The 25,375-nt window shown below is 47.9% G+C and overlaps 2 protein-coding genes across 7 annotated transcripts in view; one reads left to right on the top strand and one right to left on the bottom strand.

The window, feature by feature from the left end:
* SLC8A3 (solute carrier family 8 member A3) overlaps nucleotides 1-8,475 on the top strand; it is a gene marked incomplete at both ends in the record, with an annotated part of 88,071 nt that extends 79,596 nt beyond the window's left edge. For 4 of the 6 annotated variants that reach the window (XM_080619203.1, XM_080619205.1, XM_080619204.1 and 1 more), the window contains 4 exons: nucleotides 5,505-5,629; nucleotides 6,143-6,242; nucleotides 7,538-7,813; nucleotides 8,099-8,475. In XM_080619203.1, coding sequence (XP_080475329.1) covers nucleotides 5,505-5,629; nucleotides 6,143-6,242; nucleotides 7,538-7,813; nucleotides 8,099-8,475 — 878 coding nt within the window. Of the gene's footprint in view, nucleotides 1-5,465; nucleotides 5,630-6,142; nucleotides 6,243-7,537; nucleotides 7,814-8,098 lie in introns of all 6 variants that reach the window. The other 2 variants (XM_080619201.1, XM_080619202.1) reach the window with 1 other exon arrangement.
* Nucleotides 8,476-21,528: 13,053 nt separating this feature from the next.
* Nucleotides 21,529-25,375, bottom strand: part of SMOC1 (SPARC related modular calcium binding 1) — a 135,439-nt gene continuing 131,592 nt past the window's right edge. The window contains exons 12-13 of the mRNA XM_080619313.1: nucleotides 23,667-23,717; nucleotides 21,529-21,562 (exon numbers count right to left, since the gene is read on the bottom strand). Of these exons, the coding sequence (XP_080475439.1) occupies nucleotides 21,546-21,562; nucleotides 23,667-23,717 (68 nt within the window). The 3' untranslated portion in view covers nucleotides 21,529-21,545. The remainder of the gene's footprint in view (nucleotides 21,563-23,666; nucleotides 23,718-25,375) is intronic.

Here is a 25,375-nt window from a genome sequence, read left to right on the forward strand (position 1 = left end):
CTAACCTCAAAAGCCAGAATGTCTTTTAGCCAGCAGTCTTCCCTAGTTGTGACTGATGGCTTGACAGCACTCTGGAGAGAGGAACTCATTCATGCTCACTGTTTACTTTGTTTAGCCAGGATTATATTTTATGGAGCAGCAACAAAAAGTTCCCATTTTAATTGTTGTTTTAATTTCTTCCTAGCAGCTCAGTCCCCAGAAGGGATGACCTTCATGCAGATACGTGCCCTCTCTAGAAATGGATGGAGATCAAGGGGTGTGAAATGGCTCTCATAGCAATCTTCAATGAATACATTGCTGGTTTTAATCCAATTTATTTAGCAAGTGACAGGGAATAGAAACTGGTCTGTGGCTGGTATTCTTGCAGCACTGCCTAGGTGATGGGTATCTACCTCTCTGATGATGTCACAAGGACTTCCCATTGCCTATTTCACCTCGAGTGGTGCAATGGCCACGTTACTCCATGGAAATGGGCTTTATCTGACTTTAATATATGACGTGTCCTGAAGGCCACATGCAATGTCCAGTTCCAGTTTGGTCCCCCTGGTCTGAAGGAGGTTGAATGGGCAAGCACCCATGTAGCAAGTACCCTGCAGGAGCAATGCATGATGTGGGAATGCTGCTCAGTGCTCCCCATTCTCCTGGAAGAAATAAAAGGAGGAGGGGATCTGCTTACCGCATTTCAAGCCCAAGAAACTGTCTATGATGTGTAGGTCTGAAAGCACTTTGAAAACAGCTGCAGATCACATCCCTGGATGGCGCTGCAAGTGTAAGTCATTGTGCTGTGTAAATCGTGCTGTTGAGAGAGCTGAGCAGTGAGCGTGGCAGGGATGTGCCCAGCGCTGCCCAACAGTGGCAGGACCGTAACTCGGGGCTGATGGCCCCCTCATCTGTCCCACTTTTAAGGGTCTGAACTGACCCTGAAAGAAGCAGAGTAAGTGAGGGGACAGAGTGGTTTAACCAAAACCGTCTGCTTGCCTCCTGCAGGAAGGCGCTAGAGTCAGCTTTGGCCATTGTTACAGCCTGGCCCAAAGCAGACTTCATTCTCATTCCTCCCACTCAGCCTTTGATCCTACCAGACCTGTTGTCTCCCCTGCTTATAGCATCTCTTCCAACCTGTGGGCTCCCTGGCATGAGGAGCACAGCACCTTGATGTAGCACCTGGCACAACAGCCCTGTGTGTGCTCCTGTAGCCCTGACAGGTTGTTAGCACTCGCTGGTAGCACACACCTACATACCAGAGTGGGTGGGATGTAGGGGACCCCTTTCTCACCACCTTCCCCTTCCCAGGGAGGAAGTGGCAGCAGCCAGAAGGTCCTGGCAAGCTCTTGTTCTTGCTGGGCATAGACAGACCTTATCAGGCTTAATTAGGGTTCACAGCACAGAGTCCTGTCAACCCAAATTCCTGGGGTGCAATCAGCGTTGAAAAGCAGGTACTGATGCTGATACAAACAGAAATCAGGCTAGTTAATAATTAAGCTGCAGCTTGGCCGCGTTCACCTTGACAGACTTGACCTTCCAAATTAAAAATCTGTCTCTCCCCTCCCCTTGTGTTTTATTTATCGCAGCCCTTGGTAGTGTTCTTTACAGGCTACTGCACTTGGGGATGTGTAACACACCTCGCCAATGCCCTATCCCTGCTTCCTGGAGGAGCCCTCCGAGACCCTGGCCCTACCACCTGGTCCCTTGGGAGGTGGGCCCCTGTGGCTACCATAGACCACGTGGGAGCATGCCACGTGCTTGCTGCAGTGGCCTCCTGTGGCTCCAAAGGCAGGCTGGTGCACATGGCTGCCGGATGAAGTTCTTCCCTGAAAGGCAGGAGCGTCGGGAGTGTGCTCTGCCATTGAGACGTTGCAAGAGTTGACTCCCTATCAGCTGCTGTGTCTGCACATAGGGGGCTCAACTCAGTCCTCAGCATCCCATCAGAACAGATAGACCCAGCAAGCCTGGAGCAGCTTCAGGTTTGCGTTTAGTGCTTTGCAGAGGTTGGCATTGCTTCTTGATACAAGGTGCTCAGGTGTCCTAAAAGGTAGGTGGGGAGAAGTGGTTGATTCATGTAGGTGCTTTGTATTGCTCTTTGGAGGTGCTTAGGTCTCTATCTTAACTGTAGGGTGGATATAGGCTGGGGCAAGAGATGTATCAACTGGGATCCTGAGCTTGTCCTTCCTGCCAGAAATAGCACTGCCTTAATTTCAGAGGACCATCATTAGCCTGGTATTTGGCACCTACGTGTCACTTGCATGAGTGATTGAGCACAATAATGACATGTGAGTCTTAATCTATGTTTATCTCCTACACTAGGAGAGAGGCTCAGTGAAAACACAATGGCAGATGAAATATTTTTAGATGCACCTGTGAAGTTTGTTAGGTTTTTGTGACTGCTTTTTAATGGGGCATGAAAGAATTACCTCAGTTTTGCTTTATCTGCAAGCTTCCTCTATTAACATCTCTCCAAGGTACCCATTTGAATGCTCTGCCTATGCCTGTTCTCCTGTGGTTTGCCACTGACTTTGAAAGGCGTAGCCTGGCTGTGGTATTCAGTCAGCTGCCCCCATAGGACATCCTTGATGTGCCTTCTTGGGCAATCGTGTGTCTTCTCTCTGTGCCCCAGTTCGCTATATTTGCTGCAGAACAGCTGCTTGGTGACAGCAGGGTCTCCATTATTCATGTCTTGGTGGATGTGCTGTCAGCAGGCTGGTCAGCTTGTCCCTTCACCACAAGTGGCCTATTTCGGGCTTAAAGGTGCCTCTGTTGGTGCTTCTTCTGCTGGCAAGGTGCTCTCTGAAACAGCACAACTCCCACAGCCCTTCAGTGCTGTGGTAAGTGCCAGCACCTTCACTTTGGTGCAGTGCCTGGGCCCATACTCATGATGCATCCAGCTCCAGGCTGCAAGAGCAATCTATCCATTCTTGGACATGGATGTATTACTTAATTTACTCCAAGAGCTGCCTGGCAAGTGATTGCCATGTTCATCAAATCAGTAGCTGATTTGTATCTGGCTTGCAGAGACAACAAAGCCACCTGCTAGCAGCCGAACGTCCTGCAGGCGTTCCCATGCAGCATGCCCAACAGCCTTGGACCTGGTCACAGGAATAAGAGATGCAGGAGATCTTCCTCCACAGAGGAGGGTTTCAAGTCTTGTGATGTCCTGCCTGGCACAGGTACATAAACCAGCACGAGTGAGATGTCACATTCTGGAATAAAGCTGTGTTGGATACCTCTGCCTAGAGCGAAGAGAAAGCTTTCTGCACTGTGTGTGCTTACAGACCTGCCTGCAGCTCAGCCTTGCCTGGACAGTTAATATTTACATGAGGCTCCATGTTGTCTTACCATGCCAAAGGTTTTTGTCAGATCAGTTGAAGTAGGGACTGAGGTTTTGTTGCACTGGCTCTCCTGGAGTTGTTAAGCCGACAAAATTTTGCCTGATATTCCCTGTTTTCAGGACAGCTCCTCTGAATCCAGACAATTGCTTTCTGCTCTGTGCAACTGCAGCCAGTGGGCAAGAGCCCAAGGGACCGTGCCTCCAGCTGTGACAGCAGCTTTCCAGATGTAGTTACTTCCCAGCGCAGGCAGTGGTGAGCCAGGCCATCACCACGCCTGGGTGATGCAGCCCTGCTGGGGTGGCTGCTTTAGCTCAGCTCAGTGCTGTCAGCACACGTCAGCATGTGCTCGGCTCACCTGCCAAGCTGGGCCTTGCAGCGCTGAGGGTACCTCCTCCCCTGAGCTACAGGTTATGGGGAAGCTCAGGCAGCTCAGCGAGCACATATGTGCTATACGTGTTAACACCGGCGCTATCAATGATGGGTACAGCTTGTCATCTTCATACACTTCCAGGTAGAGGCAGAGACTGGACTTCGTCAATCTCCGTCTTGGAAAAAGAGATGCAGATTTCATCTAACTCCCTGCTCAAGTGAATACAAGTAACTTGAGTCTTGATAATCGTCATTTCGTGCCTCTGAGTGTAGCATACGGCGGGCCACTTTGTCCAAGTTCACCCTGTTTCTGGACTTCTCCAGCTCAGCTGCCTCCTCCCCTCTGTACTTGCTTGACTTTACCTGCAGTTGTCCCAGATCTCTCAGCATCCTGCATTGCCCATCTTCTTCTCCAGGTGCTGTTCTCCCCTGTCTATCATTTTTTGTAAACTTGGGATTCCTCAATCCAAAGTACACTGTCTTTGAGCTAGGCAGTGATGGTTTTGATGTAAGTCATTGATTTCAAATGATGGATGCAGCAGTTTCTGCTTCTGTGATGGCTTATAATAATGTCACCTGCCACAGGAGTTCTATATTTTATAAACTCTGCAGGCAAGGCTTACAGTTTTTGCAATCAATCTAGCTGGATTGATGGAGAGAAGGCAGAGTTTTTAACTAGATTTCACTGGGACTTTATAATTTCTGTGTGATATCTGGTCTGTTGGAGCCCATATGGGATTCATCCCATCTTAGGCGTTACCTGGGGTGTTTGTAACCTCTACAGTAAACTTTGGGTAACATCTGATCTCTGCTTAGCCACAAGAAGATGCTCTGCCTCTGTGATACTCCACTCCCCAGGTTCTGGAGAGGCTCAGCTGGGTCCCATGTTGCAGCTTCATATACCCTGACTCGTCAAGCACAGGAAAGCCAAGGGAAATCCAGCTTCTTTCTTGGGGTGTCAAGGCTTTTCAGAGAGACCTTTGGCATGTGCCTGCACTTGGGTGTATGAGAAAGCAGACCTAGGTTGGGGCTGGGGACAGTGCCAGGACACCCTTCATGCTAGCTGGGGTGCTCCTTCCCGTCCACACAACCAGAGCCTCCCTCAGCTGGGTTTGCTATAGGGCACCAGCAAGATGAGCCTGACACAGGGCCACTCGGCATGCTGCTGACTTGGGGTCTTGGTTTAGTTTCCTCCAGCAGAAACTAAATGTGCAGTGATATGAAAGAAAATCCCCACTTGCTTCCTGACTTCTTCCTGTTCATTTTTCCGAACACTAGGAATGCGCTTGTGTTGTTGTGACTGTGTGTGTCTGTCTGAACATTAGATCAAGCACTGAGTGGCACAGGGTGCCAATAGTGATCTTCTAATTAAAGGGGAATAAAAAGATCCCATCTCTTGTTCATTCAAGCCAGGAAACAAGCCAGGGCATTAAAGCTGTCTTAAAGGACAACTGTGCCAAATGGCAAAATGAATTGGTACCTTCGTCTCCCCAAAGATGTGGCTGCTGCAGGGATGTTGGGAGGATGTATGCCATCCAAAAGCACCAATGCAGGCTGGAGAAACAGCTATTTGGGGTTCTTTTTAATAAATTCAGACTATGCTGTGTATGGTTTTGGTGACTCAGATTCCAAAATCTTGGTCCTTTATTTCTGTGGTCCAACACCCCACCGCTGCCCCCATATTGCTGTGTGAGTTTGGCAAGCTGTGAAGGGGCTGTGGAAGCCCATGCTCAGGCTCTGCAGACAAGTCCCCATGGTGCCCCAATACTCCAGTGCTGCTGTCTAAACTTGGTGTTGACCTTGCTTTCACAGAGGTGGCTGAAAGGAAGCTGACAGTTGAAGAGGAGGAAGCCAAGAGGATTGCAGAGATGGGCAAACCAATACTCGGCGAGCATCCCAAACTAGAGGTCATCATTGAGGAGTCCTACGAGTTCAAGGTCAGTAGTTGTCCTAGAGGTCCTCCAGCAGGTGAAAGCTATGTGGCACTGAAGAGCACCCACGGAGAGCAGGACTGAGGAGGCATTGAAAGGGATGCTGGAAGAGGAAAGAGAGTGTGTGATGCAGTAAAGGATAGGGGAAACCTACAAGAAATGCCAGGGACAGTAGCTGGTGGTAGGCAGAGGTGAAGGGAGGAAGACAAGGGACCCCTGCTGGAAGCAGAAGGAGCCAGCATGCAGAAGAGTGCAGGAGCAAAGCTGTCTCTGGTGAGGCAGGCGTGAGATAAGGAGCCTCATCAGGATTAAGGGGTGGCAAAGTGGTGAGGTTTGAGTCAGCCTGTCCAGGGAGAAGGTGGGCCCAACTCCAGTCGCGCGGCTTCATCTGGCTGGTAGGAGAGTGCTTGTGGCACTTCCACGGTTTGGGAAGGGTATGTGAGACCACAGCGGACTGCAAGATCAGCTTTGCCCACTAGCAGCTGGTTTGATTGCTGTGCATCTTTCTTCCCACAACAGAACACTGTGGACAAGCTGATTAAGAAGACAAACCTGGCTTTGGTTGTAGGGACACATTCCTGGAGGGACCAGTTCATGGAGGCCATTACCGTCAGTGCAGGTGAGGGCACATCAGAAAACCCACACCAGCATCTGTAGGGTTCATGCAGCCTGAGATGAGATCTGTCTAGGCTGAGGAGACAGGATCTGCCTGGTCAGTGATGCTCAGCTGTTGCGCGAGTTGTGGCCATCAGCAAAGCCAGTCCAAAGAGATTTTCTGCTCCAAGTATACTGGACTTTTGCAGATGCATTTTCCAGGAGCCCAGGAGATCCATCTCTTGGTGCAGAGACATCCAGAAGGACAGTTTTCAAAGACTTTATGTTCGCTGGCAGTGCTCCTGCTGCTTCAGTGGTCTGAAGGGCTGTGTATAGGCAGCATATTCCCATCCTGACTGACTGGGCTCCTGGCTCCTGCCTCGCGTTGTCCTGTTCACGTAGCTCCTGCTGATGGAAGATGTCCTGTCTGCCATGGCCAGTAGAGTCTCTGGAAGTGGAGAGGGCTACCACATGCAGATAGGACATATTGTCCCATGAGGCAGCCGCTGGTGGAGGGAAAAGCCCAGAGACCTGCCAGCTGTTGTCCGGGGAACCTGGGAGAGCTCACCCTTTCCAGAGCCATGCAGCTGTGGAACAGGCATTAGAGGCAGGTCCATGTTTTTTCCCAGGCCTGCTTCTCTCTTCTTATGTCTCTCTCCTTCCCTTGCCATCTGCCCTGTGTTCCCTTCCTGCTTTCTCTTCCATTATCCTGTATCAGCACAAAGACTGGCAATGCCTCCATCCTTGGGGATGACCTTGCCCCAGGCTAAGAAGGAGACTCCTCCAAGAGCCTGGAGCACTACTGCTGGTCCCTCACAGAGATGAGAAATCTCTTGCTGGGGCACTGCTGGTGACCACCCCATGCTGTGGAGCGGGGAGACCAAGAGGTCTCTCCAGTTTCCCAATTCCATAGCTTTGTGCTAGTTTTCACCCCCCAAAAAAATATATATTTTGGGCTGATATTGGCATAAAGTTATTGGGCAACAATAACTTCATGGTGCCCCTCAGCAGCGACCTCCACAGGTCGACTAATTCCTATGCAACGGCCTGTGGATGGGGACAGGGCTGTCCCTTTGTGGATACAACACGTCGCTGTGCCACTCCCCTGCCCTGCAGGTTCTGAGGTGTCCTGGGAGGCACCTCTCTTACCAAGCCTCACCCATCACTGAGGGACCTGCTATGCCCTGAGCCCACCGTCATGGCTGGCACCGTGCCACCTTGTCCCATGAAGGCAGCATCCCTGGAGCCCTGGGGTGGGAGGCTGTAATCTTGACTTCCCCCATCGTGCGCGCTGCACCTCTTCTTCCATGTTGTTTGCAGCAGGTGATGAGGATGAGGATGAGTCTGGCGAGGAGCGCCTGCCATCCTGTTTTGACTATGTGATGCACTTCCTGACCGTCTTCTGGAAGGTGCTGTTTGCCTGTGTGCCCCCCACCGAGTACTGCAACGGCTGGGCCTGCTTCATTGTCTCCATCCTCATCATTGGCATGCTCACAGCCGTCATCGGTGACCTCGCCTCCCACTTCGGCTGCACCATTGGCCTCAAGGACTCAGTGACGGCCGTCATCTTTGTCGCCTTTGGCACTTCTGTACCAGGTGGGGTGGCTGCGGGGAGGGAACAGAGTGCAAGGAAAGTCCTCTGGTGGCTGTCCTTCACCCAGGGGAGCAGCTCTGTCATGGGATGGGGTTCAGGCTGGGAAGGGGCTCCACAAAGCCCTGTCCCAAGGCAAGGTCTGCACTCCACTTGGTGGCAACATGGGGTCCTTGGACCCAGGAGGGGGGCTGTGCACCAGGAGAGGTCTGTGTCCCAGACATAAAGGGTTGACCATTTATCCTGTTGGACACCCAGTGATTTCTCCTTCCCTCCTCCCCCAACTGCAGACACGTTCGCCAGCAAAGCCGCAGCCATTCAGGATGTGTATGCCGACGCCTCCATCACCAACGTCACAGGCAGCAATGCCGTCAACGTATTCTTGGGCATCGGGCTAGCATGGTCAGTGGCAGCAATCTATTGGGCGTCGCAGGGGCAGGAGTTCCAGGTGTCTGCAGGCACCCTGGCCTTCTCCGTCACCCTCTTCACCATCTTCGCCTTCATCTGCATCAGCGTCCTCCTGTACCGCCGGCGGCCCCACCTTGGGGGGGAGCTGGGCGGCCCCCGGGGGTGCAAACTGGCCACGACGTTTCTCTTCGTCAGCCTCTGGCTGCTGTACATCCTCTTCGCCACCCTGGAGGCCTATTGCTACATCAAGGGGTTTTAGGCGGTGGAGGGACGGTGCCACTGTGGGGAGGGACCCCCCCTCCTCCGTTACCTCACTGGACACCGGTCCTGGAAGCGTGGTTTCATGGGAGGGAATGGCTGCTCGTCAGAGGCTGCCACTGCCCAGGCGATCACAGAGCTGAGCGCCAAGAAGGGCAAACCCATCACAACGTGAAAAAACACCCAGACGGACAAAACCCGCCCAAAAATGATACAAAAGAAAAGGAAGCAACAACGGCAAGTGTTGAAATAAAACAAACCACAATAAACCCAGCCACTGACCCCGCTCCGTGAGATGACCAAGTCTCAGCCATCTCTGAAGGCCACCTCTCCCGCGGGGGCTTGTCTCCTTTCCTCCCAAGCACCCCTCTGCTGTAAGGAGATGTTTTCTTATTTTCACTAGCTGGGAGCTGCAGAAGTCTGATGAGGAATTTGTGGGGTTTTTCTCTTTCCATTCGCTTGTTGCTTTTCGGTTCGGGGGGAGCCGCTGCTCGAGTTCGTTTTTTTTTTTTCCTTTTTTACTACTTAAACAGAAAAATGTTAAAAATTTAAACTCTGAACCTTCGAGCTGCCGCCAGTGCTGGAATTGAACATGTGTATTTTCTGAAGCCACACAAGAATGTGACACAGTCAAAGAACTTTTTCACTATTGCCCATTCCCTCCCCCGCCGCCTTCCATTTCTTTCTTTTTTAAGAACATCACAAGACTGATATATTTTTAATACAGAGACACACAGACACAGACACACATTTAGTGACAAAGGCTGGAGCATGTAGCATCTCAATCACCTGCCTGGGCTAAGAAAAAAGGAGGGCCCTTCTCCAACCCCCCCCAGCCCTCTAATATAATACCTATCATGTATATTTTGACTATGGCATTTCTCTTTGTATAATTAACTTCGAGCTTGTGGTATTGCAGGGAGAGAAAAATTATGTTCATTTACAACCGATAAAGAAATAAACGGCTACCCAGGAATAGCCTGCCCTGCGAGGAGAGAGGTGTCCAAGGAAAGCAGCACCGGCTCCTTGGAATAGTGGTGGCGGTGGGTTTGCTGCACAGTCCTTCTGCTCAGAGGTGGAAATGAGTTCAGGAACACCTGGACAGTGTGCCCATGTGTTCCCAGCCTGCCCGAGCTGTGGCGTGGCTGTCCTTTCACTCCTTTAGTACCCTGGTTTTCACAGCACCCTCATCTCGCAGGTGGTCTTGAGGCTATTGAAAGGTATGGGCTTAAAAACTGCCACCCGTGTCAGGACTTCTTGGTCATCTTGAGTACCGTTAGGAACACCAGACAGACAAAGAGGCATCCTTCTCATTTGAAGTGCATTTCTTTTTAAGGAAAAACAAACAAACAAACCACCACGGAAGTGTGTCATGAATTACATCAATGGCTGCAAATAGAAATGTTGGGTTGGTAATAAAAATAAATAAAAACTATACCTATATCTATAAAACCAGTGATATCTAGAAACATATTTCTTAATTGAGAGACATGGAAGAGGATGTTTAAACCTCACTCTTTGTATTTTCAAGATGAAGACAATTTCTTCTATCAAGAAACAGGTGCTGAAAGGGGAAACGTTTTTTTCATAAAGTTCCCTATAATAAGCCAGACTTTGGAGGCAGCAAGCTGGAAGCTTTGCCTCTGTCTGCTGCTGCCCCAGGAGGCAGCGAGGAGGTGTCCAAAAGATAGGGAAAAATCAGTGGCAACAAGTTTGTCATGGACAGGAAGAGATGTAACATTACAGCAGGAGATGACTAGATGGGAATGATGATGGTCCTTAACACACAGGTGAAATATTTATTTTCATATTAAACATTTATCAGATGTCTATCTCTATATAAATGTGCATACACTCAAGGCAGAGAAGAAGGCTCCTTCCCACAGAAGCAGCAGGAGTTTTGCCAGTGGAGGCCCACTGTGGGTGGAAGCTGTTGGGTTTGAAGCCAACAAGCATCCCACCTCCTGCTCCTTACCCTCCATTTGCCATGCCTTTGGGAAAGGGCTTGGAAAAGATGGGCAAGAGACCCCAAAGACAGGCTCCCACTGAGCTTGCCGGTTCTTCTGCCTCTGTCTGTGCCAACAGCCACAGAGAGCAGCTGCTGCCGACACCAACCAGGACTCCAGAGCTCACACGTAGAACACTGAAACTGACAAAAGCTCCAAGCGCTGTCTGCGGGGGTTAAAGCGTGGCTCTTAAAGGGAGGCTGTTATCATTGCTGGGTTTAGTTTGGGTGTATAAAGTCTGCTGAGCTCTTATGTCACCCGTGCCAGCCGTCTGGGTAAAGCCCAGCCTAGGGAGCTGCCCTGCTGTTGTGTTGCTTGTGCTGTACCCACAGCGTGCTTTTCATCTGCTTCCTTCTTCAGCTGACTGCAGGGGGGTGATGCGGGGCGAGGCCTGGCTCCTGTTAGTGCCAACTGTATGGGGACCCTGCTGCCCTCCATGCACCAGGGCAATCCGCGCCAGGCGACAGCATCTGTGGAGTGTTTCTTTCTTTGACTTATTTTTTACTTCATTAAAAAATATGCAAGCTGGGAAAAAAACCAACAAAACCCCAGTGGGTTTGGTGCTTTTGAGGGATTTTGTTTCTTTTTCCTGAGGTTTTTATGTTTCATTTTGGGTCTAGCTATCATCTGCTTGCCCCTGTTTTCTTTTGGGCATGTGCCTGGACTTGGTTGCAGTGGCTCTGTGCAGTTTGCTTCCCTTGCTACTTTCTTTTTCGGGCTTGGTACTCTGGGAGGAACAACAGCATTTGTGCCTGGCTGGCTGGCGAGAGCGGATTTTGCTGCTGTTTCTGTTGTCTGTGCTCCATCCCCTTTGTTCTTCCCATCAGCTTCCCATGGCAGCCTGCAATAACAGCCTCCCGGCAGCCCTCGTGCTTCAGGCAGCAGCCACTTACTTTTCTGCCTCCATCCCTGCTCCTTGATGAGGCCCCATCGCTACTATGGTTGAGGATAAATAACGTGTCCTGACATCAGGAGGGAAAATCCAAGGTGTTCAAAGCAGCTGCCTCGTCCTGCAGGCCTGAAATGGCATGGGGGCATAGTTTCAGGGCCACCTTGCATGGTGCAGTACCTCTGGATGCCTTCCCACCACTGCTGCCACCAGCACCCCATGGGTTTTGCCATCCAGGTGATGCTGCACTGCATGTATGCTGGTGAAAAATCAGCCTTTGGGTAAAGAAGAGTTTTGGAAAGAGTCATTCATTCCCCTCAAGGGGGCTGGGAATTGCGTCCTGGGTTTGGCCAGTACCATGCTACCTCCTTACCGAGTATCACCACTGACTGCTTTTTTCCACTTGTATTTGGACCCCTGACCACAAAAGTGCTCTGTAGAGTGAGCCTTGAGTTAGAACCCTCCCCATGTGCCTTTCTGCAGCAAAGGGGTGGGTGGTGCAGCCCGTAACCCTGGGCTCCATCTTTGCCTGCCAGCATGGGGGCTCCTTGTGGGGTGCTGGGGGATACTGGGGCTTGGGTACCTCATGGTCCATTGCAGTGTGCTCAGGTGGGGAGGCTGTGCTGCACATCGCTCCCTTGGGGCAGCCAGCGTTTGGCAGAGCCATGGCAGAGCCGTTGCCCCACTGGGTCCTCCACGCTTCCATCTCACTGCAGGGCTGTGGGGTCACTGCCCACCCCTTGCCCTGTCAGCCAGCTCATGCCCTCCTTGAGCCTGCAGCACCCACAGCCATCACAGGCCTGCTCCTGACTCACAGGGAAGCACACAAGCCCCAGCTCCGGGAAAGGACCTGTTGCCTTGGACTTCAGCGAAGGAGCTTGGGGTGGTGCTTGTGGGTTTTGACCCTTTGGGGCTGGATCGCTACCACCGCTGCAGAGAAGCATCACAGTCCCCATAAGTGCTAAGTCATAGATCCAGGATGGAAAGGCACCATTCCACAGCAAGCTCCTCCTGAGTAAGAGGAGCGTGCAGGCATCAGGAATCAGCTGTGGTATGGTACAGTGAGAACAACATGTTTGTTAGAGCTGTTGAGCAAAGGTTTCAAGCTAGAGAGGAGGCACTTGCAGCTCTTGGATTGGGCTTTGTCACCTTTTTGGTAACTGCTGTGATGGTGGTGTGATCAGTGCTCTTCTGGACAAGCACAGGTTAAACACAGAAATATTCTGTGATGCACATTTCCTCTGATTCCATGGTTGGGGCTGCTGGACTGGTTTGTAACTCACTTGTCCCTGGGATGGGAGGACTCCTCCACTACCCTCTGTCCCAAAGTAGCAACACAAGCTTACCTCATTTATCATCTGCGAGGAGAAGCCCCCACCAGCTCCGTGTGTCACTTGGGCTTCAGCCACCCTGGCCCACTGCTGTGGGGGAGCAATGCCCACCTGCCTGTCTTCACGAACATAGCACTTTGCTTTGGGAAAGCATTCTGGAGGACAGCCAGTACTGTTGTACCTGGGCACTGCTGAGATAAAGTGTAGGTAACAGGACCTTTGAGGAATGATCATTGTGCACCTCTCAATAGTAGGTATAATAATAGGACAGCTATAGATGATAACAGAAAGGCATCAGGGAGATCTGGTCTTGCTTGTACATGCCACCATTCAAAGCCAGGAAATTTCAACCCACTCTCATCACACTCTGGTGTTAAGTGGTAGCAGGTCATTCCTCATATCATTCACCTGGATTTGCTTTGTTCTGAGGAAAAAAGAAACAGACAAAAGCTTTTTGGGGTAATTCTGCCAGGAAGTGGATGCAGCCCTGACCTTGGTGTAGGAGCCAGCCGGCACAAACAGGAGCAGCAGTTGCTCAGCCCTGGCCACAAGCTGGAAAGCACTTGTCACCAAGAATAACCTTTGGAGTATTACATGGAAAAAAATGTTTTTAATGACCGTTGTCATCAGTGTGCATGTGCCAGCAGCAGCCAGCTTGTTAATAGCAGAGCTGTGCGTGCCAGTGCTGCTTAGTGCCGAGCAGAGAAGACAGTGCTCCCAGCTCGCCTCTATAGCGGGAGGGGTTTAGGGATTTTACACCTCCTAGTGTTTAAATGAGTTATTTAAAATACATAGATGATTAACAGCACGAGTAGATTTACCCATCCCCCACCAGCCCCTCCCCACCTCCCCTTCTCCCAGGGCTCTGTGCTTTGTCTGGCAGCATGTATGGGCAGGGACACACCAGCCCCCCAAACCCGTGGGGCATCCCAGCAGGCAGCCAGAGGGTCACTTGTGCTTGCATTCCCACTGCTCGCATCAGAACCCCTCGTCCTCCTCTCCACGCTGTACTGGGATACTCATTCCTTCCCCACACTCAGCCTTGGGTGGTAAAATGAGCTTAGACATGGAGCCTGCGGGCATGATTTAAGGTTGATGAGCTCATCAGATGATCCTGCTGCACCTCAATGTGGGCATTCACCAATGTCCCACACAATACCGCTGCTGTTGCCACATGTTGCCACGTATGTGGCAAGTTGAGTGGGAGCTGTGGCTAAAGGAAAAACTGTGACCTATCTTCTACTCGTTGCTGGGCATGCACTCAGATATTGGTCCAGTTTGAAGAATGCAATAAAAAAACATAACTTAGGTCTAGAAAGTACTTTGAAACTGGTATGGAATCTAGGTGCATTAAAGAAATAAGCCATTCAAAGAAAGAAGGATTTTTTTTAGGGTGTAAGATGTGACATTATAAATGCCTTCCTGAAGCTATAAATACCTTACCAAGAAGATGTCTGCTGTCTAAGAAAATGTGCTTGCATTACAGAAACACTGGTCACATTTTGTGAGAAGAGTGTGAACAACTTGGGTGCATGGAAAAAAGATAGTGGGGGGAAAATCTCAACACAAAAGCTTCAACAGTGCTCCATATTTTTCCTTCTTGTTTCATTCACAAAGGCATGGAAAACAACTGGTACTAGCCTTGTCATAAGAGCATTTTGCATGTGGTAAAGGCCTTCAGGTTCTCCACTTTCTCCTCTTCCAGCTTCCAAGAAGCCATTTCCGCGGGATTGCCGCCTGCTGAATCTCACTTTGTGTTTGTGCGCTCATGCCAGCTGCCCCCCAGCAGGTCATTGCCTGCTTCTCTGCTGAAACTCATCTGTTGGTTTGGACTATTTCTTCTATCAAGCATTGTGGTCCTACCCTTCAGAGGTGCTCTCAAGGCCACCCCTCCACTTGGATATTACCAGGAAATTTCATAGCAAAGCAATTTTCTAGAGCTGTTGATTGAAATACTGAATAGACCTGGACCCTGGGCAGCCACTGCGAAGATTTCCCCAGAAAGCTCTCTGACTTTGACACTGAACTCAACGTATTCTGAGTCTAAATAGGTTGTGCTTCCTCAGCTCACTTATAAGAATGTCTTCTGGGACAGTGCCAGAAGACTTACCAAAGTCAAGATATATCACATCTAGTGCTGACCCCTATAGCTGTGAGGCTAGTTATCCTGTCAAAGAATGGAATCAAATTAGTTTGATACGATTTGTCCCCAGCAAGACATGAACAAGCTCATTCCAGGCTTTCTTATTTTACGAATTTATAGCTTTATGTAGGGGATTAGAGAGTAACTGGTCAGCAGCTCGCTCTTTTAAGATTTTACATAGGTATATTAGGACATCAGGTCTGTAATTCTCTAGGTTTTTCTCCATCTCTAGTTGTGTGATATTGCCTAAAGTCCCCTGGAAGCTCACATGTAGTCTACAATGCTCCAACACCCATCCCATGTCTCTTATTTTTCCTTTTTGTGCCTTAGGATGTCAAAGAGCTCTTGATCCCCTTTATTGGTCTCTACTTACACCCCATTTCCCTTGCAGCAGGATAGTTTCTTACTGGGACTTTGCCCCCAGCTCTTTCATCAGTTCTCTGATCTCTTTTATCCTTTTTGACATCTCTTCACAGACCGTGCTCACCAGTTTTCCGAATTCGTTTGATATTTGCTATTTTATTTTTTGGAGTCTCAGTACTTTAGATTAACTTTTTTTTTTTTTTTTTTACAAAGGCCTCGTATTCAACAGCATTTTGAGGAGAAAAAGCTTGCAGCAGACATCTAAACCCCTGAAACAATCCTAGCAGCTCAAGAGGTGCAAAAATTAACATTCACGATGGGCTGCAGCTGAACAGATCCAACTTCAGCCACTCTCATACAGCTTCATCTGTTACAACCTGCCAGCTCATAGTGAGAACATCCAAGTCACTTCAGAAATAGCTCCATCTCTTCGGCCAAATACTGCGTCAACTCTTTTCTGACGTGGTGAAGTCAGCAGGGATTACACTTCAGTGGTCCCTGCCAAAAGCATGACTGAGGGAGACAGCAGTGGTGCTTTGTGCTACGCAAAGCCTGAGCTGCACTGGATAACAGAGCATTGGACCTTCAAACTCTGCAGTTTTTAGCGCTTGAAGTACAGCTCTGAGATACTACAGAAGAATTCACTAAAGTGAGGCCTTTGTTCATGTAACAAAAAGCAATGAGTTAAGGATCTGGGACTGAATTTGTTTAATTTAGGAAGGTGAATTCACCTGTACTCAACAACCAAATCTTGCACTGAGGAGCTACTCTGAGCATCAAACTAGGGCCACCTAGTTGTGAGCTGCCTGTGGGAGACCTGGGCCTGCTATTCCTGCTGGCACCTGAGAGCAGGCAAGGTGTGGAACCTCAGCCTCTGCAAGAGCCACACAGCATACATGTTCTGGTCTTCAGATCCCCAGCCCAGTCCCAGTGTGCCAAAAGAATAAATGAACATTTATGTTCATTTATTTATTCATTCATAAACCTATGAACCATAAACCTTGGGTGACATGGTTTAGTGTGAGGTGTCCCTGCCCATGGCAGGGGGGTTGGAACTAGATGATCTTAAGGTCCTTTCCAACCCTAACTATTCTATGATTCTATATCCCCAACCTCCTGCAATGAACATTTATTCCACAAAATGAATGTGGAATAAATATTCATTGCAGAAGGCTGCGGATATAGGTTTGTGCTACAACACAGCATAGAACTGGTGATGTTTTATGAATGAACACTAAACACCTCCTGCTGTACACAGGCAAGACACCTTTGAAAAACAAAACCCATTAAAATCAGTCAGCAGGCCCTCAGATACAGAATGGCAGAAAGCATCACTGCTTCCCAAAGCAGCCAGCCTCACTTTTTCTGGCAAACACTCCATACGAAATGCTTGCTGTTACACTCCTAGTTTCTAAGGTGGTGGGTTTATAGCCCAGTTTGTCTTCAAGGCATTTTCCAAACTAAGGAGTACCACTTCTGCAGATCCTGCTGTCCAGTATAATATCAGCTTTCGGACGGTTGCCAAGTCATTTTGCCTGAAAAGGCTTGTAAGGGCTGGCTGCTGAGAAGTCAGAAGGTTGTCATTCTGCATGTGGATTTCACTAGTTATGTCAAAGACAAGGGGAAGATGGTGGGGGAGGAGGAAAAGTCTTCTGGCAATATCACTGTTGGAAGCAGAAGCAAGCTCTTTGCAGCTCTTTTGATTTGCTTACAGAATGACTGCACCATCAGGGAAGGCTGAAGAGCTCTCAGAGTACCTTATGTTGACTCCAGGAACAGGAAGCACGGCCAAAGAATCTTTCTTTTAGTTTTGGGTTTTGGTTTTTTTTTTAATATTCTTTTCCTGTTTTTAATTAAGTCTTGCAGAACTCCAGAGGTGGCAACAACTGCTTCTCCCTTAGCCCCAAAACTTCTTACCTTGGTAATACAAGGAAATGAGCTCAATTTGACAGTTTATTCTTGACAAATCCACATTGGCTATCATTCATCCCTGCATTTTCTGCTTTCATCATTGAACTTGCATCTAAAGACAACAGTCTATTAAGGCCCCTTTCTGCCTATCTACAAACAACCCAGCCTGTGACTACTATACAAGCAGAAAACCTCAGTTTGGGACTGCAATTGTCTTCCCTTTGATGTACAATAAATGAGTTGGCTCCTTATTAACTGCAAAAGATTCACGTGATCAAGTGAAATGACATAGACAGTGATGAGAAAACCAGTCATATTTGCTTCATGGGAACAGTTTGTGGCCTTTTCCATCATGGACCTGGTGCTGCAGCCTCTGATGAACATTACCTCTCCATAGCCTAGAAAAAAACGCATGTTCTACAATAGCAGCAGCTTTCCAGCATAGCTTGTTACTTGTCATCTGTGAGGATTAAAAGGTTTAGGACAACAGCTAGAAGATACTATTTCAAGCTCCCATTTTGTGAGGCCTGACCTGCAAAAGCATGAAGGCTCCCCTGTGAAAGGGGATGAGGAGATGTGAGGTGCAGTGCCTGTCTTCAGTTCCTGGTTTAGGGAGACTGTGCTATGAGATCGCACTTTGCTGTGGGCCCTACCTTCTGAGGTCAACTCTATTCTCCTGCTGAAGTTTCACAGCCTTCCTAAGCAGCCTGGGCAGATTCAGGGAGCTGTCACCACACAGCAGTACTCTGGGGCATATTTTAATTTATCCTGAAGGCTTACACACAGGAGAGAAACATCCATTGAACTCAGATCCCAACCAAAGACTGACACATGACTCTGCAAGCAGGAAAGTACTCTTCCCTCTTCCTTTGGCACTGTGTAGGTCACAATATTATGTGGAATAGAGAAGTTCTGGAAATCAGGATTCAACAAGAAACCACCACAAGACACTGAAGCAAAAGTTATCTATTTTATTACAAAATCAAAACCAAACAAATGCCTTTCAGTCTAACAAACAATGCCATAGGCAGAAATGGGCTGGGGCAGGGTAAGTCCAATATAAACTCAGGCCACGGAAAGCAGTGCCTTCACATGGATGAATCCCACCGTAATGCAGTTCCCTCCAACACACCACATCCCTGGAGGATCAGCAAAAAAAGGAAAGATTTTTGTTTCTGGCAGGAAGAACAGATGACTTGCACTATGGAGCCCTGGTTCTCTTCTCTGTTCCAGCTGTTTTTCAGCTGTCATTCAAAGTAGAGCTGGAGAGGCCAAGGAGGACTTCGAGGATGAGGAGAGACATGCCCAGGGTTTGCTTCCAGGCACAATGCTGACACTCCCCATGCCCCATCTTCAGTAGGATGCTACTGATGCAAGGCAGAGAAGAAGGATTACCACTGACAGATAAGGACAGGTTTAGCCTGGCAGCCAAACATTTGGCAATAAAAGTAACAAGGGAAGAGGGGAGTGGAGGCACTGCTCTCTTCTGATGAGTACAGACTGTTCGGAAAGCTCACAGGGTAGGTTGCATGAATCAGGAACAGTACTGTTTTGCATGATCTTCCAACATACAAACCCAGAACACATAACCTAACCTCTGTCTGGACATTACACAGTCATGCTGGTTGGGTCTTGTATGCCAATGTACAAGTGCTCAGCAGCTGCTCAGAGGCCCATGGAAACCCAGCAAGTCAGGATGCAGAGCCTTTAACTTGTTTGGTGAAGGGGAAAGCATCATAACGCTTGGACCTCAATCCATCCGTAAAGTTGAACATAGAAACATGAATCCACATCAATACCAAAGCTGGCATCAACAGCCATGCCTTGCTTCGCTTCCTTAAAGAACTGACCCAATTTTAATTGCAAACTACGTGTGAATACAGGCCTTTTGGAGGGGAAGGACACAAGGGTGAGATAAAGGAGGTGTGCAGAAGGATTTATGTGACAGGCAGGAGAGTTGGCTGTTGGATGGCTGGTTTACTGACATTTCCAGAAGAAAAGATGCAGTGACTTTTAGCAGCTCTGCACTCCCTTGGCACTCTTGTGAAGCATTGCCCTGCCCCAGTGGCTGGCTGACAGAACTCCTATAGGCATCCAATTGGCTGCTTTTGAAGGATGCAACTATACATAAAGAAAAAACAAAACAAAACAGAAAAACCCCACCAAAGACCAAACACCAACCCAGCAGCCATAGCTTTTAATTCTTCAAACTAGCATATTAAAAAAGGAGAGGGTTTTGTTTTGTTTGTTTTACAGTTGGATTCATTCTTTATTCCTACAATAGGATTAATGAGTGACATGGATATTTCTAACTATACACTAAACCAATCATTTCAACAAACAAAAGATGTGCCCTGGGCATTTAAAAGGAGAAGATGCAATCAAGAGGATGGGATCTTACAGGCCAAGAGATCACATACATTGTATGTGAGAAACCACGAAGATCCAGCAGCAGGATCTGCTCTTGCTAAGAAGATAACTTCTTTATAGTCTGGTGTTGTGATGTATACTTCAGAGATTACCAGAGGTGTTTTCAACCATGCCAAATGCTTTAATTAGCTCCAATTAAAATGCTTTAATTACCTCCAATTCTTCCCAAAAGAAGAGTTATCACTAACTAGTTATTTATAGAAAGATTTTTTTGTTTAGTTTTTCTGTTTTTTAAACTTCCCATTTTGTCAACAAGGCATTAACTTACTGCATCAGGACACTCCTGCTGTGATGCATTTATCTCATGCTATCCTCACAATATGCCAGAGTGAAGATGCTGTGGTACAACATCTTTTACCAAAGCAACAAAGCTTCAAGGAACAAGCCCAGTCTCTCTACAGTAACGCAATGCTATTACAAGAAATTGTTGGTATGATCTCATATTAGCATGGCATGTCATCATCTCTGATTACAGAGATGAGAGGCACAAGGATCACTAGGCCTGAAGTGGGAGGCTGCTCAGAACATTTCCTATAAACAAGCAAGTGCTGCCAGTGGTTGGAAATGCACAAAATAAAACTGTGTCCCATCATACTCTGTCCAAACCTAGGATTGCCAGTATGGGTGTCCCTGTCTTATTGCTGACTTTACAGTTGTATCTGAGATTAAGTAAAAAACTACTTCGGAGAAACTGCTGGTAGATGAAATAGATCTTGTGGCTTCCAAGAACACCAGGCTCCTCAATCCAAGTCTTCACTGTTATTGTGACACTGGAGTGTGATAACCTGGGAGGCGCTGGTAACAGTGCACAGGGTGAAATGGACATTCTACGCCAGGCAGGCACATCACTATGCAGGAAAGGAACTTGGGATTCATAATCACCAAAGACAAGGATAGTCATTGCAGACAGGTCTTCACTAGTGAGCATAGCCCAAGCTGTAGGATTGAAACATATGCAAACCAGACTTGGAGACCAGCAGCATGATTGTGTCTTTCTGCACTGTCATGAAAGCAACAGGCAAGCTAATGCTGCTTTTAGCAGGCCTCTCATATTTTTATTGTTGTACAAGATATAGATGAATACTTTGCCAGAGAGGAAGATGCAAGACTTCACTGACTCTACTAGGCCTGTGGCTCCTACTTCCTCCTACAGTGTTAGAACCCTAAGGCATGGTACATCCTTGCTAAGCATGTCTTCTGAGCCTGGATAGTAATGCATTAGCAATTCACTTCTGCCCAACTTGCAGCAGGTGCAGAAACTACTTCTGTATGTCCTTAATATAACCCCTTTTTATCCCTATGTTAAGCAGCACACCAATACTTGGGTGAAATCTGTGCTGTCTCAAAAGCCCAATTGCCTGTGAGTTGCACAGGGCTTTACAGTAAGAAAAGAAGGATTCAGCTGCTCCCAGGAAGCACTTAGTACCTGGGCACTGCATACACATCTGCAACCACATGCCATGCTGACATACTTGCTCCTTTTTGCATGTAGGTGTTAAGGTTTGCAACTGAATGATGGTTTGGTGGCAGAAATGAATGCATTACTGTAATTACAGAATTGTAATCCATTACATGCAAAGTGTCCCTCTAACCCTAACAGCCTTCAAGAGCAAACGAAGGAAAGGAACAGTGACTCCAACCCCTGTACAAGACAACTGTACAATTTACATATATATTTATATACAGTATATAAAATTCTCTTTGAGTCCCAGTGAACTCAATTTTATGGCATCAGTAGCTGTTCCAATTTTAAAAACACATGATTCTGCTTCCCTCCACTCTCCAAAATATTAGATAATGGCATTGAAAAGCAATTAAAAACAAACCCAAACCCAAACCAATTATTAAAAAGTGCAAACGTTCTGGGTGCCACTTCTGCTATGCTGGATGTTGCTGATGCTGCATGCTTGCTCACAAGCAGCAAGGTGTCTGTCCGTCTATTGCTGGATCTTTCTTTCCTTTGGGTCGGCTCCTGCCTTCCCTTCCCATCTTCTGCTGCTACACCAGGCGACCTACTGAGAGGTGGGGTGGGTAAGGAGGGAAAAAAGAACAAAACAAAAGCAGCAAAAGTGAGGAGAAAAAGACAAATTAAAACCAAAGGAGCACCTGACTGATAAAGATGCAGTACAGCTTCTGCTGCAGCCATGACCCCAGAAGGCTGAGATCCCAGAGTAAGCTGTGAGGCTGAAAACAGCCAGGGGCTAGTGAGACAGCCTTGCTGAAAAGAGTGTTGAAAGAATCACATGGAGGCCTGGGAACAGACTTGTTTTTAAACATAAACCACCACTTTCCTCTCCCTCCCCCTCCTTGGGCATGGGCATGCCGTCTCGGAAAACAACTGGTGCGATGTCTCTTCCCCTTCTCTTCCACCTGCCATGGCTGATGATGCTGCTGCCAGCCTGCCCGGTCACTATCTCCTCCATGAGCCACAGCCACCCCTAGCAGGCAAGCCACCTCTCGCTATCTCTTCCCACCTCTCCAACAGCACAATGCAGTGCTCTCCCTCCCCCTGCACAGGGCACTATGAAGCCTACCAAGCTACTGAATCTGTGGTGGAAATACAGAATGCCTGGAGCTGGGGGTTCCAGGAACCTGCTGAGCTATTAGTGTTCCAGTGGATGGTGCAAGGGTGCTGCTTGGCATTTCAAATAGATATGCACATCCCCACGCTTATTTCTTCAGGAAGCTTTTGTTAAGCCCCTCATCAAAGGTTCTTAAAGAGTCAAAGCTCTTACAGGATCAGAGCAAGAGGTCTGTGGATTAATTGCAGGTGAAAACATGCAGAAGAGAAGGCAGAAGTATGGATTTGGTTTTTGGAAGGAGAAAGACAGGCCTCACTGGGATCAGTGTTAAATGACATGCCCTGCCATGGGGGACGAATGTTGTCAAATGCAAAATTATTCCAGATTTTAAATTGACTGCACAGCTCTGCAAAAGGCACTCACAGTGCTCAATAACCAGCTCATAAAAACAACAGATTGACTTCACTGTCTATACATACAACATGGTATGTGAGTGGGGAGTAGGGATGACCTGTCCTAGACTGACTAAGAAATAGGCTGCAGCCTTAGTACAGAATCATGGAATCATAGAATCAACTCGGTTGGAAAAGACCTTTAGGATGATCAAGTCCAACCATTATCCCAGGACTGCCAAGACCACCACTAAAGCATACCACTGAGGGCCTCATCTATATTGTTTCTGAACACTTCCAGGGATGGTGAGTCCATCACTTCCCTGGGAAGCCTGTTCCAATGACTGACTACCCTTTTGGTGAAGAAATTTTCCCTAGTATCCAGTCTAAACCCCCCCTGCTGCAGCTTGAGGCTGTTACTTCTTGTCCTAGCAATATCCGAATGCCTCTGCTCAGCTTTGAGCAGCAGGCAAAAATGAAATACATGATCAGAACCAAGGACACACCAGGAAGCATCACTACATCAATGTATAAGGTTTAGCTGATCTTTATGTTTAGTTCTTGGTTCAGCCCATCTCATTAAGACCAGATAAGGTACCCAGAAAGGTAAGGAGAATATCAGGAGGTATGGGAAGACCTCAACATGAAAAGGAGTCTAACTAGACATATGTTGGAGGCTATAGAACAGCAAGTGGCAGGAGAAAGACAGGCAGGGCAGAACAGCTCACTATTTCTCACAGTCCAAAATGAGAAGCACCCAATGAAACCATGCGGCAGCAGGTATAAAAGCAAAACAAATAAATAAAAACTGATGAAAGGGTGTGATTCACTGCCACAAAATACAGAGGAGACACCTTCACAGGGACAGAGAAGAGTCTTCATGGGAACTTGTCCATGGAATAATATAAACAAAAATGTTACCTAAACCATTGCTTGCTAGAAGCAGTGAGAATGGGAGAGTGCTGATCCCATAGCTGCAGTATCCTATTCTAATTCCTTAGCAAAGTACCCTGGATAAAGACACAGTGTTGGACTTTGAGATGATGCAGCGGCTGCATGTTATTACATTCACACCTCTTACGAACAACTTTGTCTTCCAGCTGTTTCTATATTGCTCTTTGTGAACACAGGAAAGCAGGGGAGAATGAATTTTGGGACACATGGTTACCACAGAAAAAAAGGAAACATTTTGACAAGATACTCACTGAAAGGGTTAAGGCCTTGTCTTTTTCCACTGGGGAAACTGCTCAGGCTACCTGTAAAATCCAAGAACCACATTAAAGGCAATAAATGCTGTGGCATGACAAAGGAGCCTCCCCATTGTCTGCTGCCAGAAGGCAGGTTTAAAGGAGCTCCTCTGAGCATGCACACAGCAAGTCCTACCAGCACTGCTTAAGATTCACATGCAAGTGTCAGACTAATGTGCTTGAGATGAGAGATGTTAAATACCTGGTGTTGTAGTAGCTGACCATCATGAAATCCAGAGGTTTGGTGTGGGCAAGAAGCAACAATTACAAGGTTAGACTAAACTGTGGAAGGAGGAAGAACAAGAAAGGAAGAGTGCAAGTAGTGCCATGAAGCTTTTCAAAACAGTTTTTGCTAACAGCAAGCAAAATGTTATGTAGAAAGGGGGAAGCCAGAAGAGAGTGAAGGTGCAGGCAATACAGATTGCCCAAATTTACTAAATCTTTACCTTGGACGAAACAATCAAACAGGTGCCTAAAATCAAAGACCTGAACTCATACCTGGAAGAAGGGCAGGGGGAGTGCAGAGCTGTGACTGCATCATGAGACACCAGATGGAGCTCACAACAAGGGCTCTCACCTCAACAGTAAACCTCTTCCTGCCATGTGCAGGGTACAGAGAGCATGTAGTAGACATCACCTAGGGATTACAGAAGGTCTAGAAAGCATGTCACATTTCCTGCTAGCTGCTTGGTCTGATTTCAGGTGAGGGGTTAGCTAGAAATGGGAGCTCCTGCTCCCTGCCAAAAGCAGTAAGCCTGTTGCCACTCTACTCCAACACAGCCTATCTTTGATTTGCATGTGCATCTGACCTGATTGCACAGCTTTCTTTGCACATTAAGTACTTTGCACACTGGCAGCAAGAACACACTTTGCTCTATGCAAGAGCAAGATGAGAGAAGCTCAGAGAGCAGGGATGGAACTGGGGAAGCCTTAGGGGACAGGAAGCTGGAGTGCAGGACAGAAACAGAACCACTGGGAAAGGAAAAGAAAGGGGGAAAGAAAGGTGACAGTGGCTGAGTTTGAAGTGGATTGCAAAGCACAACCTGTTGGCTTTAGAGACTGTTAATAAAAGAAACTGTATAAACATGGTGAGTTATTTCAAGGTCCCCAAATGCCAACCTCAGATCAGCCATCTGCCCTGGTGAGATCAGAGGAACCATTGTTCACTTATTTCTGTACCCATGTATAAAAAGCAGAGCTCTGTTGCCAAGAGGCAGGTTCCTCTAGAGCTAATTGGCACTCTCCCAGGGAGCTGGCAATAAAACTCCAGGCCTTTATGAGCCATGGTACCCTCTGGCCAGGCTGCCCCAAGTGCCGGGTAGTGTGCTGGCACAGCCAGGTATGCAAGAAGACACCAAAACCCCACGTTTTGCAGTCAGTGCACCTAAGCCTACAGTGTGTTGCTGTGAATGAGACCTATTTGTTTTCAGAAAGAGGTGGGGAGCTCCAGGTAAGTTGATGGAAAAGGCAGGGATCATCCCCAAAATGGCAGGGATACTCCAGGCTGGGCAGCTTCACAGGGCTCTGTGCTTTCCGTGGCACCTACATCCATGCTGGGAAACTACCCTGAAGCTCATCACCTCTTGTTCCAAAGGCAGAGTATTGCCTTCAGCCAGCTGCCTTCAATAAAACACATGCCAGGATGTATACTTAGAGAAATCAAAACT

The sequence above is a fragment of the Psittacula echo genome (assembly GCF_963264785.1).
Source record: "Psittacula echo genome assembly, chromosome: 5".
Classification (NCBI taxonomy): domain Eukaryota; kingdom Metazoa; phylum Chordata; class Aves; order Psittaciformes; family Psittacidae; genus Psittacula; species Psittacula echo.